We start from the raw sequence: 14,598 nt of genomic DNA, 5'->3' as shown, positions 1-14,598 counted from the left end.
TTTCCAGGGCTGAGCTGGTGGAGGCCAGGTACTTGTGTCTGTGAGTGAGAAAAGAGGGGAAGCCTGTCGTGCCCAGTAATTTTCTCTCCCGTGCACACTGGTGCCATCCTGGGAGCACTTTCTGTGCTGGGAAGATGCTGTCCCCAAACTCAGAGAGCCCATTAGATGGTTTTTCTCTTGTCCAGAATCCTCTTGATTTTTTAAGGCTCCTGCTTTTGCCCAAACGTAATCAAGCGGCCGTCAAAACACCTGCTTCCAACTCCGTAGGTCCCAGACTCCCACCCTGGAGAGAGACCCCAACAACGTGCCTGGAGTAGTGTGACAAAAAGGCTCCCTTTAGGGAGAAGAGTGGGGATGTGATGGGTAAAGATTTGAGTAGGAGGGTGGCCAAACAGCAGTCCTCCGAGAAGAGAGCTGGTCGTGCCAACATCACCTGGGGATGAATGTGAACACGCCTTAGACCCTTTTCTGATGCTCATTCTGCAAGTGTGGAGAGAGGACCCCAGAAACCCAGATGTTAAATGGGTGTCTGGATTAATTCTAATGATCAGGCTGGATAACAAAGCAAGGCGGGGCAGGGTGGGAGGCTATAACCCCCAAGTGTGCAGGAGGCAGCGTGGCCCATGGGGGTAAGGTGGCCTCACAGCCTGGCTGTTGCCAGCTGGCTTTGAGGGGGACATCCCCCCCATTCACTCCATGCCAGTTTCTTGGCAGGTGCCCAGGCCTTTCCTCACCCCTCTGCCAACTGATGCTCCACTACCCTGCCCTGCACCAGCCCGGATATAAATATAGGAGCATTTTCCATGGGCCGGTACAGAAGGGCAAACATTTGACTTTATTTTAGGACTGTGAAATTCTCTTCCTTCATACCCAACAGGTGCATTGCTTCATTTAGATATTGGTACCCAGAAATAGAACACAATTTACAATATAGCTTCCTTCAGGCATCTGCATGCTATTTTTTTTTCAAAAAAGCCTCCTGCTAGCTGGCCAAGCACAGCACAAATGCTGGCTGGAGCGTTCACCTTTGCCAGGCTTGGGGAGAGGCACCCACCCGCAGGCAGCTTGACCCCCTCAGTAGAGGAGCCAGGCACCTTGAGAGACAGTTTGGGGGCAGGATCATCCTTTCAGGAAATGGGCCTGTCCTCAGCCTCACAGGACCCTCTGGCACAGTGGAGAGGAGGGGTGCAGGCACAGACACTAGAGAGCGGCCAGGCACTGAGCAGAAGAACTCAGACCATCAGAGGAGGTGTTTCTAGTAACTCTGTCAGGAAGAATCCACTGACCCCTTGGTGCTTTGTGGGCTGGCAGAGAATAGGATGTGGCTCTCCTCACTTTAAGCCCGAGCACAGGACCCACCCAGCATCTCTTGGCAAATCGTGTGTTCTCATCAGCTGTTGGGGGTGGTGAATGGTGTTCCTTCAACTTATATGTTGATGTCTTAACCCCCAGGTACCTCAGAATGTGGCCTTATTTGGAAATAGAGAAATTGCAGATGTAGTGAAGATGAAATCACTATAGGGCGCGTCCTAACCTGGGATGTCTGGTTTCCTTATAAAAAGGGGAAATTTGGACACAGGCAGACATGCACACAGGGAGGACACCACGTGTAGATGGAGGCACCGATGGGGTGATGACTCTACAAGCCCAGGAACACCAAAGGCTGCCAGCAGACCAGCAGGACTGGGAGAGAGGCCTGGGCAGGTTCTCCTCACAGCTCCAGGGGGAATCAGCCCTGCTGGCTCCTTGGTCTTGGACTTCTAGCCTCCAGGACTGTGAAAGAATAAACTTCTGCTGTTTAAGCTGCTCAGCATGTGGGACTTTGTTACAGCAGCAAACTGATACATTACCTAAATTCCTAGTCTCAGAAGCATCTGCATTCCAGTGACTGAGATGATCTGGTATAGGTCAGGCGGGGGCCTCTCCAGGGTGGTCTGCTTCATCAAGGTCACCTTGGTCCAAAGAAGCCCAAGACCAAGGTCGAGTTTCCTCTGGGATGCCCCAAGGCCCCTCCAATGTCTGTCATTAAACCAGCCACCCAGATCCCTTTATCCTCTGAGGAGCAACAGGCAGAATCTACAGTGGGGGCCACCAGGGCTGGAGCAGCAGCAGAGGTGGCTGCAGAGTAAGATACCTGGCACCCAGTGTGGTCCTGATGAATGCTCCCGAATGTTCTCACAGGCAGAGGAGGCTCGGTGTGTGGTGGCTCAGGGCCGAGAGGGAGACCTCTGCAGCTTGCTGTGTGGCTCCGTTCCAGGGCCAGAACCAAGGAGCCTAACTCTCCCTTGGCTGGGACCAGAAGTGGAGGTGCTGCCGGCACAGGCTGCCCTTCCTGCGGAGAGGAGCAGGTGCCCCCTCCCAGTGTCAAGGACTCAGTCAGTCTCCATTAGACTCTGGCCTCCTTTTTCGATCCTGGATGCCACCCTCCCTGAAGGGTCCTGCTGGGGACGGTTAATACATGCTGGCAAGAGGCAGGACCAGTCCAACAGGTGACCGCCCAGGAGCCTGGGGGTGAAAGGAGTTCCCCTGTGAGAAGGACATGATGCCACCATGCTGGTGCATCACGGACACTGGGGCGGTGGGTGGAGGGCAGGTGCTTAGGTGTTGGCGTGTGAGTTGGTTTGGCGAGGCGTGTGTCTTGGGTGGGGTCAAAGGTCTGGGCCACTCACTCAGTTCATAGGTGCCTGTGGCCTCAAGAGACACATGCTGAAACAAGGCAACAGCACTGTGGGCAGACATGGAGATGTGGCCTTTTGGTGAGAGATGGTGCAATGGAGACACATCTTTTGGTGACAGTGGACAGACGTGTGGATATAGCACTGATTCTCTCTTCTAACATAGACCTTGGGGAAAATGGACATCCAGCCATGCAGTGTTCACAGCTCACCCTGGCACTTTCTCCTGGCTATAGTTTCCTCACACCTCTCTTACAAGCCCTTGCTCATCCCCAGGTTCATGCCCTTTAGTTATTCTTCCACACTGTTTGATACTGTTCCCATCCCGTCTGTCTTTCAGAAGAAGGTACCTGTGCTCACCTGGACCCTGCCTTGCAGCCTTGCTCCCCAACCCATAGCAGCAACACAGCCTGATGCCCTGACTCCTAGTCTCCTCCTCCTCTGTGGCCAGGAATCCTGTTGCCTCTGGAGAATTTCTGAGAGCTGAGCCTCCTCTGTAGATTCAGGGGACCAGGAAAACGTAGACCCTCAGAGGACATAACAGGTCCGAGTGCATGGACTTTTTATTGCCCCACAATTGTGGATGAAGACCTAGCTGCTGGGCTTCTCGGTGCTGCTCCGTCTGAGATTGGGAGGGCGTGGGTGCACAAGTGTGGCACGAGGCAGTGTGGCCCAGATTCCAAACCAAAGGCAGGGGCAAGTGAGTCTTGAGGTAGCTCTGCCCGTGCAGGCCAGAGTGTGCAGTGCACCCGGCACGAGTCAGGCTGTTCGTGTGGGGTTGCGAAGAGCTCCAAAGGCAGCCCTGTCTGTCATCTTAATGGCAGGCTCGTCCATTGCTGGTGACAGTCCCCCAACAGTCTTTAACTCCGAAAGAAACAGAAGCTGAAACCAGAGCAAGTGGGAAACAAGACAGTGGTTCTCATTTTGCTGAAAGTCGCCCGTGGGAGAGAAGTGCCCCTTAAGTGGGCAGAGTGAGGTGGGAGGTCTGCACAAGCCCTCGCTCACCCTGATGACCCACTGGGCTGCTCTGGTTCAGAACAGACGTAGGCCGTGGCAAGCAGGGGAGCTTGCCTAAGAGCAGGGTGTGGTGGGGGGCCAGGGGCAGGGGTGAGCTCCCACCCTCCAGGACTGCTGGCTCCTCTGGGTGCACCAGGCAGCAGGCAGTTCCCAAGAGAGGCACCAGCTGTGGTCTTTTGGGTTGAGGCCTTGTCCCTCCTACCTGCACCAAACCCATACCTCTCAGGGACCAGGGCAGCAGCCAGAGTCCTCATGCCTTGCCAAGAGTGACATTCGGGAGAAGGTCTTGGCACAGCTCTTACACTGGTATCTCTTGGTGTCAGAGTGCGTCTGCAGGTGGGCTCGGAGATTTGAGCGGTCAGCGAAGGCCCTGCTGCAGTGAGAGCAGGCATAGGGCTTCTCACCTGGGGAAGGGAGAGGGAAGGGAGGGTGACTAGCTGGAGTGTGCTGGGAAGGTGGCCTCAGGGTTCAAGTGTCCCTGTTTATAACCCATCCCTCCTCTCCAAATGCTCACTCAGTTCCAATTCATCTGTCATCATCGCCCCCTCCCTAGGACATAAGTGATAGCGGCCTTGGAGCCCAGCCTGAGGAGGAGACTTTAAGGCGAAGAGGCCGTGCAAGCACCCAAGAGGACAGAGTGGGATGACATACCTAACCCTTCCCGTGAGCAAAGGTCCAGCACCGCTCTGTGCTACATCTACCACAGATGCTGGATCTTTCTTCGCTTCTGCAAGAGCTCTCCTGGGACCCTTTGCCACCCAGATCTGGATGTGAGAAGCAGGACACCTTCTGGCACCTGTGCCTGCCCAGGGAAAGCCAGTGGTGGGGACTGGCCAGGCTCCCACAGAGGTGGGCTGGAAGGAGCTCTCCTTCTGCACAGAAGGGCATTTAGGAATAGCTAAAATTCTTGTATCCTTCAGGCCACCTCCAATCAGACCACCGGAAATTTGGACAAAGCTCTTCTCTTGGGACCTTGGCCCCAGGACGATTCTGACAACTATAAAAGGAAGGGTCATTGAGAGTCCCCTGTTCTCTGCCTGTGCAGAGTGGCTTCCAGTCCTGCAGCCCTTCTGAGTCCGGAGAGACACCAGCCTGCGGTCCCCACTGCACTACACCTAGGCACACTCCCAGCCAGGCCAGTTTCCTGTGGGGACTGCCACACCCTGGCTCCCAGAACAGGAGCCCTGAGCCTCTGATGAGGGGTGACATCCCTCGTGAAGGGTAAAGGAAAACAGCTCCTTTCCAGTAAAACCCTTCTTTCCAGCCTCTACCCGCATGTGACTCAGAAGATTCTAGTCGCAGAGCTGTGACTTAGGTTTAGGGAGGCCCCTGTTGCAGGAAGTGTGTGTTGCAGCTGTGGGTCTGTGACCAGGACCAAATACTTATTCTGGGACCTCTGTGTCTCTGTTCTTGTCTCTCACTCTGCACAGTGTGCCTGACAAAGTCCAGGGCTCTAGGCAAAGCCCCAGACTGAGGTCCACTTTAGCTACTGGCTGCCCCTACACGTAGCAGGGGCCTTCTGCTCTTTCTGGGCCATATATTATAATACAGCATGAGAAGGCCATGGTGTTTAGGCCTCCTTCAGCCACCTGTCCACATTCCTCTCCTTTCTCTGTTGCTATCTTTGTCTCCTCACCATCGCTGCTCTTTTCTCCTTTGTTTCCTGTGGGCTCCTGGCCACTGTCTTACCCAGGGACAGGTTTGTTCCAGGGCCCCAACTTCTAAGTGAAGTTGCAGCTGTCATCTCTGCCCTTCAGATAGGCTATGGCCCCTATAGTTCTTACCCCCAGCCCAGGCCTTTCTTGCTCCCCACTCCTCCTTCCCGAATTCTTGGAAGTTTGTGAAATGTGAACAGTCAGAATCCTGCTGAAATCCTGTGCATCCTACACTGTCCTGGGCGTTATGAGTTGAATTGTGTCCTCAAAAAAAGAGACGTCCATGTCCTAAACACTGGTACCTGAAGATGTGACCTTATTTCGAAATAGGGGCTTTGCGGATGCCATCAGGTTAAGATGAGGTCATGCTGCAGTTTGTGGGCCCTGATTCAATATGACTGGTGTCCTTATAACTAGAGGGAAATTTGGACACACACACAGAGGAGGGGCGGTGTGAGGTTGGAAGCAGAGGTTGGAGCGATGTGGCCACAAGCCAAGGATGCCTGCAGCCTTCAGGAGCTGGAAGAGGCAGGAAAGATTCAACCCCGGGATACCTGAACTTGGGGCTTCTGGCCTCCAGACAGTGAGGGGGGACATTTCTGATGTTTTGAGACCTCCAGATGGTGGGACTTTGTGTTACAGCCCCAAGACATGGGTACACTGGAGAGCAAAGGCTGTGTGAATATCCATCTTCTTGTTCATAAAATCTCCCCTTCCCTCTTTCTAACGTCCAGGTCCCATTCCTGCCTCTACCCAGATCCCTCTTGTAGACCCGACGCTGTCCTACCTGTGTGGGTCCGAATGTGGCCCTGAAGCAGCCAGGGCCTAGAGAATGCCTTGCCGCAGATGGTGCAAATGCAGGGCAGCGTGTGCGTGCGGATGTGCATTTTGAGGGCTCCCAGGCTGGAGTACTCCTTGTCGCAGTACTTGCAGGTAAAGCAGCGCTGAGCCTGCAGGTGGCAGTGTAGCTGCTGGTGCCTGGCCAACCCAGCCAGCGTGTGGTAGGGCTTGTGGCAGTGGGTACACTGGAAGCCACCTGGGGAGCAGGGGGCCTTCTCAGCCCCCAGGAGTCTGTCTGGAGCCTGGTCCCCATCTGTGCCCAGTATTGGAGGCCACCATGTGGGCAGAACCAGCAGTGGGGGCAGGTTGAGGTGGTTCAGGCTGTCTTTGAGGGGTATGCTGGGAGCCCGGCCAGCACGAGAGTCCTTGATCAAGCTGACTTCCAAGGGATCTGGCTCAGAGGCCCTCTGAGCTTCTGGGAGGGGTAGGGAGATGCAGGTGATACCAGAGATGTGGTCCCAGGACTGGGCAAGGTCACCAGGCATGGGAGGGGCTACTCTGTCTGGGAGGAGGAGGGGCACCACCAGCCCCCCACAGGCAGAACAGGAGCCATTGATTTCTAGAAGGGCAGAAGGAGAGAGAATGGAAAGGTGAAGACTCAGTCCCAACGTGGTGTGCTCTCAAACTTCATTTCAGGTCCAAGTCCAAGCCCATCTTTAGGACATCATCAGCTTGGCATGAAGGGAAAGACCTGAAAGACGGAGGTGTCAGCTGGGCAAGTGACGATGGCCTGGAAACCATGGGGTTTAGAGGAGGGATCTCGGTTCCTCATTAAGAACCAGAAAAGGGAAATACCTTACAGAATCCCAAAACAGCTTTCATGGGGCCAAGGAAGGCTCCCTCACTGCCTGGCAGGGTGGACCCTCTCTCTGAGCTCCTGTCCCCCCTTAGAACTAGCTCACAGGGCACCCCCAGGCCCCCACATGGCATTAATTCAGAGCACTTGGCAGCAGGTCACCACAAGGAAAATAACTAATTAGCCTCCAGTCACCTCCTGATTTCCCCTCGATATTCTGACATCGGTGCACGTAGATAGCCTCCTGCCAGCTCTCCTGGTGCAGAGGAACTGTCCTCTGCCCTTAGCCTGTTACAGCCGTATTTGTGAGCCAGCACGCCCCATCCTCGACCTGGCATGGCGGGCCCCCAAAGTGAACAAGTTAGTAGGTGCCAGTTCTGCATCTCCCCAAAGCCCAAATCTCCAAATAGCCTGCAGCCCATTTCTTATTCCTTATGTGTTAAAATAAATTTCTGGCCGCAGATTGGGAGAGAAAGGAGCGAGGGAGGGAAGCAGAGAGAGCTAATGGGCTACAAGGCTGTTCCTGGACAGCCCATCACTGGGCCTTGCAGAGCTGCCCATATTTGCATATTCAAATAGTGAAGTGGGTACGCTGTGTGGCCAGACTCCACACATGGCTTTTAAACTTTTAAAACTATGACCCATGTAAAGTCAGTTTCCCATCATACATATCTGAACAAAAGTTTTCTTAGACAACCAAAGCTGCCTTCGATGGGGGAGAGTTGGATAATGAAGATGCGTTACATACATACTATGGAATACCACTCAGCTGTCAGAAAGGATAAAACGCTGACTTTTGCGATGACATGGGTGGATCTTAAGAATACCGTGCTGAGCAAAGTAAGTCAGAAAAAGCCAAGACCCAGGTGATTCCGCTCAGATGTGGGACGTAAAACTGAAACTCAGAGACACAGACAACAGCACGGTGGTTACCAGGGGAGAGGGTGGGGAGTAGAGAGGGGCAAAGGGGGCCGAAGACGAGCGGATGGAAGATGAGTTGACTTTGGGTGCTGGGCACACAATGCAATGTGCAGAGCATAGATCATGGAAATGGACACTCAACGCCCACGGGACCCTATTTACCAATGTCGCCCCTATACATTTATTTTAAAAATAAAGCTAGAATAAAAGTTTTCTTTATCTGGAGCACTGCACTCTGCTGGTTTCTGTTCTATTTTATTTTATAAGATCGCTGCTGGTGACTCTAACTTGATTTCAGAACCCAGAAGTGAGGCCTCTGGTCCTGGAAGGTGCCCCCTGGTGGCGGCCCCGTGCTGTACTGGCCAGAAACGCTCCCCCCCCCACCACAGGGTTCTGAGAGCCCTAGAGGTTCTGAGGTACCCAGGCCACCCCAGCGTCTCCCCTTCCCCTCTCCCACTCATGAAGCACTCAGCCCCAAGGAGCTGCTGAGCTGGGACTGCTCTCACTGCTCTGACTCCTCTAGAGGCTTTACCCTGGCGCCTCTGCGAGCCCTGATGCCCAGTAGGGAATGGGAATGAGGGAACAGTGCTGGGTCCTGGACTCCCATCTCCTATCTCCCTTGGGGATAGGATTGCAGCCCTTTAGCCCAGCCTGTTCTGGGCAACCTCCACTGGGGTGAGGGGAGGCCAAGAGGGAAGGAGACCCTCGGGAGGAGTGAGGAAGCACAGGAGGAGCCCTCGGAACGCTAAACGAGCTGGGCCTTGGCACCAGAGAGCCCATGGTCACTCTTCCTGGCCCCTGTGCTCACCACCCAAACCAGGATATTCCTCGGGAGTCCTTGGACGGCAGCCCCTGGTGATCCTCCAGCTCTCTTCCCACCATCTCTGGGTCGCCTCCCAAACCTCCTGCCCCAGGAAGATGGCTCCTGGTTCCCTTAGCTGGGATGGGCGCGCCGTGCCATAGGGGGTCAGCCCAAAATGATTAGGGGCCTAGAAACCTAAGTGGGGAGAGAATGCCCACGTGCTCCACCGGACTCGGACTGGGACCACCAACCTACCTCCAGCCTCGAGGCCTCGGAGCCAGCCGTGCTGGTGAGCTAACGCCTCTCTTCCTATCTGGGACAGGTGTCTCCCGCTCCCAGGGGCTTCCCTCTCCTGCCGCGAGGAAGCTCGAGCCCTGAGCAGCGGCTGCGGAGCCCGGCAGCTCCTACCTCGTTGGGTCTCCAGCTCCCCATAGTTGGGGATCCTGTGGCTGGAGTGCGTTTTCACCAGGAAGGAGCGCGGCATTGTTCCTCGCGGGCGCGGGTCCCACTTGCGAGTCCACAGAACGCCGGTCGGTAGCTCCGGGGCAGGTGCCGGGCAGGGTCAGGCTCATTAGCATAGCGCGCTGCCTTGGCCAACCAGCAAGCGGCGCGGCCGGGGCGGGGCTGGGAGGGACCTCGGGACCCGGGTTTGGGGCCACGCCCAGGACAGGTGCGCGGCGTGGGGGCAGGAGCGCGTGGCCGGCGTGGCCTACCCACGGGATCTCCCTGGCGTGCGCCGGGAGTCACACCGACCCCTGCGGCCTGACGCACCCACTGGTTGCCGACTAAATGGCGGAGGCCGGGGACAGGTGGGAGCCCAGCTGGCTCCAGTGCACACGGCGTGGGACGGTGCCCATAGCTCAGCCTGGAGTAACCCTCCTCCAGCCTGTTACGCGCGCCCCACCTCCTTCTCAAGCCCGCAACGGTAGGACTGATGAGCACAAGCCCTGAACTCCAAAGCTAACCCAGCTGATCAGCCATAATGGTGATCTGTGGGGTCAGCAGGCCTGATGGAGCAGGGACCCTTTTCCAGTGGGCCCCTTCCCTTTGGAGAAGTAACTCCAACACTTTAGGAATTGGCCCCAGACATCCAGAAAGCTAATTTGGTGGGAGAAAGGACAAAGCCTAGAATTCTGGAATTCCAAGGGGTTCAGACATGTGGTTACTGGAAGTTTAATCAAAAAGGGCAAAGTGTGTGCACTTGGCAATGGCCTGCCTGTGACTCTGGGCAGACGTGTTCCTCCTCCAGTGTCCTTTGGAATCCTCAGTGCCACAAAGAGCTGAGTGAATCAGTTCTGGGTGTCTGGTCCCTTTTGATGTGGACATTTTGTAAATCCAGGGGTTAGATGGGGCAGTCTCTGGGCGGGCGGGCACAGCACCTGGCCAGCCCCCTGAGAGCCCCAGGTGTTTCTATGGCTGGGCAGCAAGCCTGCCTTCCCAGCAGAACGTTTTGAGGCCCAGGTGCTTTGTGTTGGTGCTGTGGTACTCTTCGATGCTTGGGTGGGGGGAGGTAGCAAGTCTGTAGAAGAACCTGTGTGGGCGGTGGGAGGGAGGACTATGTCGCACAGTGTCTTACATTCGCACAGTTTTGCAGATGAGGAAGCAGGCTCCGAGAAGTTGGGAAGTGGTGGAACTGGGACCCGGGCCCACGCTTCCAGCCTAACCCAAGGTGTGTGTACCCCATCTGTTGCTTGGTGAGGGCACACGGGAGGCCGGGTCACACACAGACAGGAGAAGACACTAGTCTTTCCTGTGGCCCATGGCCTGGCACCGTGCTGCCATGCATGTGGCTTTCAGAGGACACATGACTGCCTTCTGCTTATTCACCGGTTCCTGGGCCTCGAAAGGTTTCTATTTATACCCTCCCTTCCTTCTCTCTTCCCCTCCCAGACATAGATAACACTTACAGACACCTGGGCCAACCCTTTGCCCAGACCATTCTTCCTCACTCAGCCACCCCTCCTTAATCCCCAGAGAGACACCCTGTTATTTAGGGAAGCTCGAGCACTCTTGTGGAGAATCTGCTGATCTCATCTCGGAAACGCACCAGGGACCCTCAGGGTAGGGGCAGTTGATTACTTTCCTGGGGCTGCTGTAACAAATGACCTGAAGGGGAGTTTCCAGTCCCTGCTAACAACTCAGAACTGCCCTCACCCGAGGGCATAGACTGACTTTTGGCTGTGGGACCCAAGTGATACCAACAGAGGAAAACCTCAGCATCTACCTGTCCATACCTGTGCAGCCCCGGGAGAGGAACACAGTGGTCCCCATCTGCTCTGCTCTGTGCTCTCCTGTCCAGAACAGCCACTGTGCCTGATGGTGAAGTCTTGTGCCCCACCCTGAGGCGGGAAATACACTTCTCAGCATCCCCCCTCTCGCCCAGAGCAGGGCTTGCTGGGAACTGAGGTTTGCCTTTCCTGCAGAAACCACGGCAGTCTTCCCTGGGCACCTAGGACCTGGGGGGTGTCAACTTCCCAGAGCCAGGCTGCTGCCCCCTCCCATCGGCCTCTGTCAGTGTGGGAGCCCCCATGCCCCTGGGCCAAATGGGAGTCAACCCTTGTTCCTGCACAGTGCACCCGAGTGTACTCAGGTCCACAGTGGGTGTTCAGCAATACTCATCGAACTAGATGGAAAAGCACTGAGTCCCCAGATAATCTGGCCCAAGGCATAAATGTCCCTGGGTGTTGGGGGGTGGGCCCCTATTTGTGCTCTTGACTGCGGACATGGGTGTGAAGGTACCAGGCTCCGGGGGTGAACCTGGCACCAGGACTCAGAATAGTGCTCAGAACTGGGCCTTGAAGCTGGGCCTCGTCCGTCCCAGGCCACAAGCAGATGGCCCTTGCATTGAGGGCACCAGCCACTGCAACAGTGGCCCCGTGTCAGTGTGTGGAGTATTCCTTGAGGGACGGTGGCCATAGTTGGGAAATCCCAATTTGAGGTATTCCCATGCAATCCAAGGTGATAGATTTGTGAAAACTCAGATCCAGTGACCCAGCTCCCAATGACCAGTCAGACTGGTGACCAGTGAGTGCTTGGTCACCCCCCGGTGAAGGCAAACTCACTAGTGCTCACAGCTGCTCATCTCATCCCATTTAGGGGCCTGATTGTTAGAGGTGATACTGGACCTTAAACAGAGGGTCAGTGGATACATCCTGTGTGATGTGGGGGTACTGAGAGGGGACACTGTCCCTCTGCACACAGCCTATATGGTAGGCAGCAGAGGCCCAGGCACCTTAGGGCATGCAGAGAGTGTGAGGTTGCATGCTGAGGAGGGTCCTGGGGGTTGGGGCTTGAAAGGCGAGAACTGAGCAGTGACCAGGCAGGGATGTGCTGTGTGCGTCTGTGTCAGTTATGTGTGCATGCTTGTATGTGCACATGTGCAGACCTGCATCCTATACATGCACGCCTACAACACACGTGTGTGTGTGTGTGTGTGTGTGTACACACATGGATACCTGTATGAGGTCACAGGAGCTGTTCTGGTGTAATACAGAGGTCAGGCATCAGCAGGTGAGCCCCGGCCTTGAAGCAAGGGGTCTGTTGAGTCTGCAGCTCAGTCCCCGGCTGCTCACCCCACTGAGTCCTCTCTGCCCTCTTCTTTGCCCACACAGTGGAGCTGGCCCCTCATTCCCTGCAGGCTGATGGAGAGACTCAAAAGGCCACATGTTGGTGGTTCTCTCTCACAGTGATGGACTGGACTTCCTCGTGTGCTGATCTGTCTTCAGTGCAGCATCTGATTCTTGACGCTCCCAGTCTCGAGTTCACTTGGTCGTTGTGTTGTGCTTCTCTTGCTCACCCGCCACCAGGGCACAGAAAGCAGCAAGGTCCGTCCCATCCTCCAGGTCTGCTGGCTCATCTTAGCTGGCTCTCACCTCTGCAGCAGCTTCCAGTCAAGGGGCTGGGCCCTGCCAGCCAGAACATGCCCAGGACTCCAAGATGCACCTCCCAGGCCCTGGGAACCCATTTGGCATTCAGCCCAGCCTAGGGCAGGCTCCCTAGAAGCCTCCCGGCTGCAGGACTAAGAGTCCCTTCAAGACGCACCCAATGGAGCCGGCAGCGGGTTGGACAGGCTTGCTGGCTGGGCGTGTTGGTCGCTACACTGAGCAGTACACCTGTGCAGGAACCCACTGGCTCTGTCGCTGGGCTGGCTCAGGGCAGTGGGCCACCTCTCAAGGGGCCCTCAGCAACCCTGGTGCCAAGCAGTGGTTCCGGCACCCTCCAGAAATCCACAAGGCAACGGATAGCGAGCGTGATAAGATTACAGACACCAGTTGCCGCCCCTTTCCAGGTGGCACCAAGCTGGAGCTCGTGCCTTGTGCTTCCCTATTCGGCGTGTGCTGACGGTGAATGGACAGGCAGCATTGGGGGTTGAAGTCTGTCCAGTAAGGATGTTGAATGTTGCGGTCCCAACCCCAGCACCTGTGCTTATGGTCTTACTTGGATATAGGGTCTTTGTAGGTCAAAGGGAGGTCACTAGGGTGGCCCCGTCTGATGACTTGTGTTCTGATAAAAGGGGAAATTTGGACGCAGACACACAGACAGCATATGGGGTGAAGGCACAGGGAGAATGCCACCGGAGGCCAATGAGTCAGTGACGCATCTATGAGCCAAGGATGCTGGCGGCTGCCGGAGCCTGGCAGAGCCGGAGAGCAGGAGCAGAATGGGCGCTCCCTTGCAGTGCTCAGAAGAAACCAGCCCTGCCGATACGTGAACCCCCCCACCTCTGGCCTCCTGAGCTACGGGAGAATCCATTGCGCTATAGAAGCCACGTAGCTGTGGGGTTTTTTACAGCCACCCAGGACACCCACCCTGACAGCAGTGCTTGCTCTCCCTGTTTGCTGTGAGGGCCCAGCTGATCAACAAGAACTAACTAAGCATAGCACCTCAAACCCACACACCAAATGTGCGCAGAGGGTCTAGAAAAACCCTACAGCGGTGCTGTTTGCACTTCCTAGTGGCCTGTTCTTCTTGTGCCTGCCCCTTCCTCTCTAGTGTTTCCAGAAGTTTGATAGCATAGACTCGTGGGGAGGCGCAGGCCCCCCAAACAGCCTGCTGGCGCCTGCCTCTCCTGCTTGTCGCTCGGAGGAGCCCGCACCAGGAGCCCAGCCGCTGGCCAGACCCGCGGCTGTGAAGGCTGCCCCCAGAGGAAACCGACTTGTTCCCGCCCACCTTGTTCCCACTGGCTCCTCCGTCCTTTTCCTTGGCTGAAGCCCAGGCTGTGGCCCAGAGGCCAGCCTCCCCTAGTTGCTTCTAACTAACTGAGAGTGAGCGGTTAGAGCTGTGTTCCCAAAGCTGGTTATGGGAGAATGCCTCGGACCCCATCTGCCAGGATGTCTTGTCGAGAGTGAGTGTAAGGCCCTTCCCCCGTGAGCAGGTCACTGCAACTGTGTCATGAGGAAGTATCCCCCCTCACACCAGACCCTGGGGGCAGAGGCATCCTGTTCCCCACAGATGCCTCGGGACTTGTCAAGGTACCCCAGTACGAGGAGTCCACGGCTGTGGCATGTCAGGCTTTTCATCTGTTGTGACAAGTTCCCGGAATTCCTTTCTTCATTCAGGAAATGAGGCATTGATTTCGCCCTGTCTCCCCTGGACACTACGCGCCGTGCAAGGGGGTTGGGGAGGGCACAGCCCTGTGCGGCAGGTGTGCTGGGCCCCTGATGATGAGATGAAGCGTTTATTTTCTGGTGCCAGGTCCCTGGACACATTTGTATTTCCCGAAAGGACCAGCCTAGAGTCCCACAAACCCAGGCTGAGCCAAGCCCACCAGGAGGCTGCTCTGCAGTGGGCCAGCATGCCTGTGCCCAGTCTGCCCTGTAAGTGCCCGCTATGCCCAGAGCTGGTGGCCAGTTCTCGGGAGCCCTGAGCTACTGAAGGGAACCCAGCCTGGGC

At 56.0% G+C, this 14,598-nt stretch overlaps 1 protein-coding gene across 1 annotated transcript; it reads right to left on the bottom strand.

Moving 5' to 3' along the window:
- Positions 1-260: 260 nt before the first annotated feature.
- On the bottom strand, positions 261-9,249 carry SNAI3 (snail family transcriptional repressor 3). The gene is made up of 4 exons (XM_037040186.1): positions 9,115-9,249; positions 6,135-6,746; positions 3,912-4,096; positions 261-3,557 (listed from the first exon to the last, which is right to left on the bottom strand). Exons 1-3 carry the CDS (start codon positions 9,188-9,190, stop codon positions 3,915-3,917), a joined length of 870 nt encoding a protein of 289 aa, XP_036896081.1. The 5' UTR covers positions 9,191-9,249; the 3' UTR covers positions 261-3,557; positions 3,912-3,914.
- Positions 9,250-14,598: the final 5,349 nt, after the last annotated feature.

The sequence above is a fragment of the Sturnira hondurensis genome, unplaced genomic scaffold (genome assembly GCF_014824575.4).
Source record: "Sturnira hondurensis isolate 20B ecotype Veracruz unplaced genomic scaffold, ASM1482457v3 Scaffold0002597, whole genome shotgun sequence".
NCBI classification, from domain to species: domain Eukaryota; kingdom Metazoa; phylum Chordata; class Mammalia; order Chiroptera; family Phyllostomidae; genus Sturnira; species Sturnira hondurensis.
This window is presented reverse-complemented; position numbering and strand designations above follow the sequence as displayed.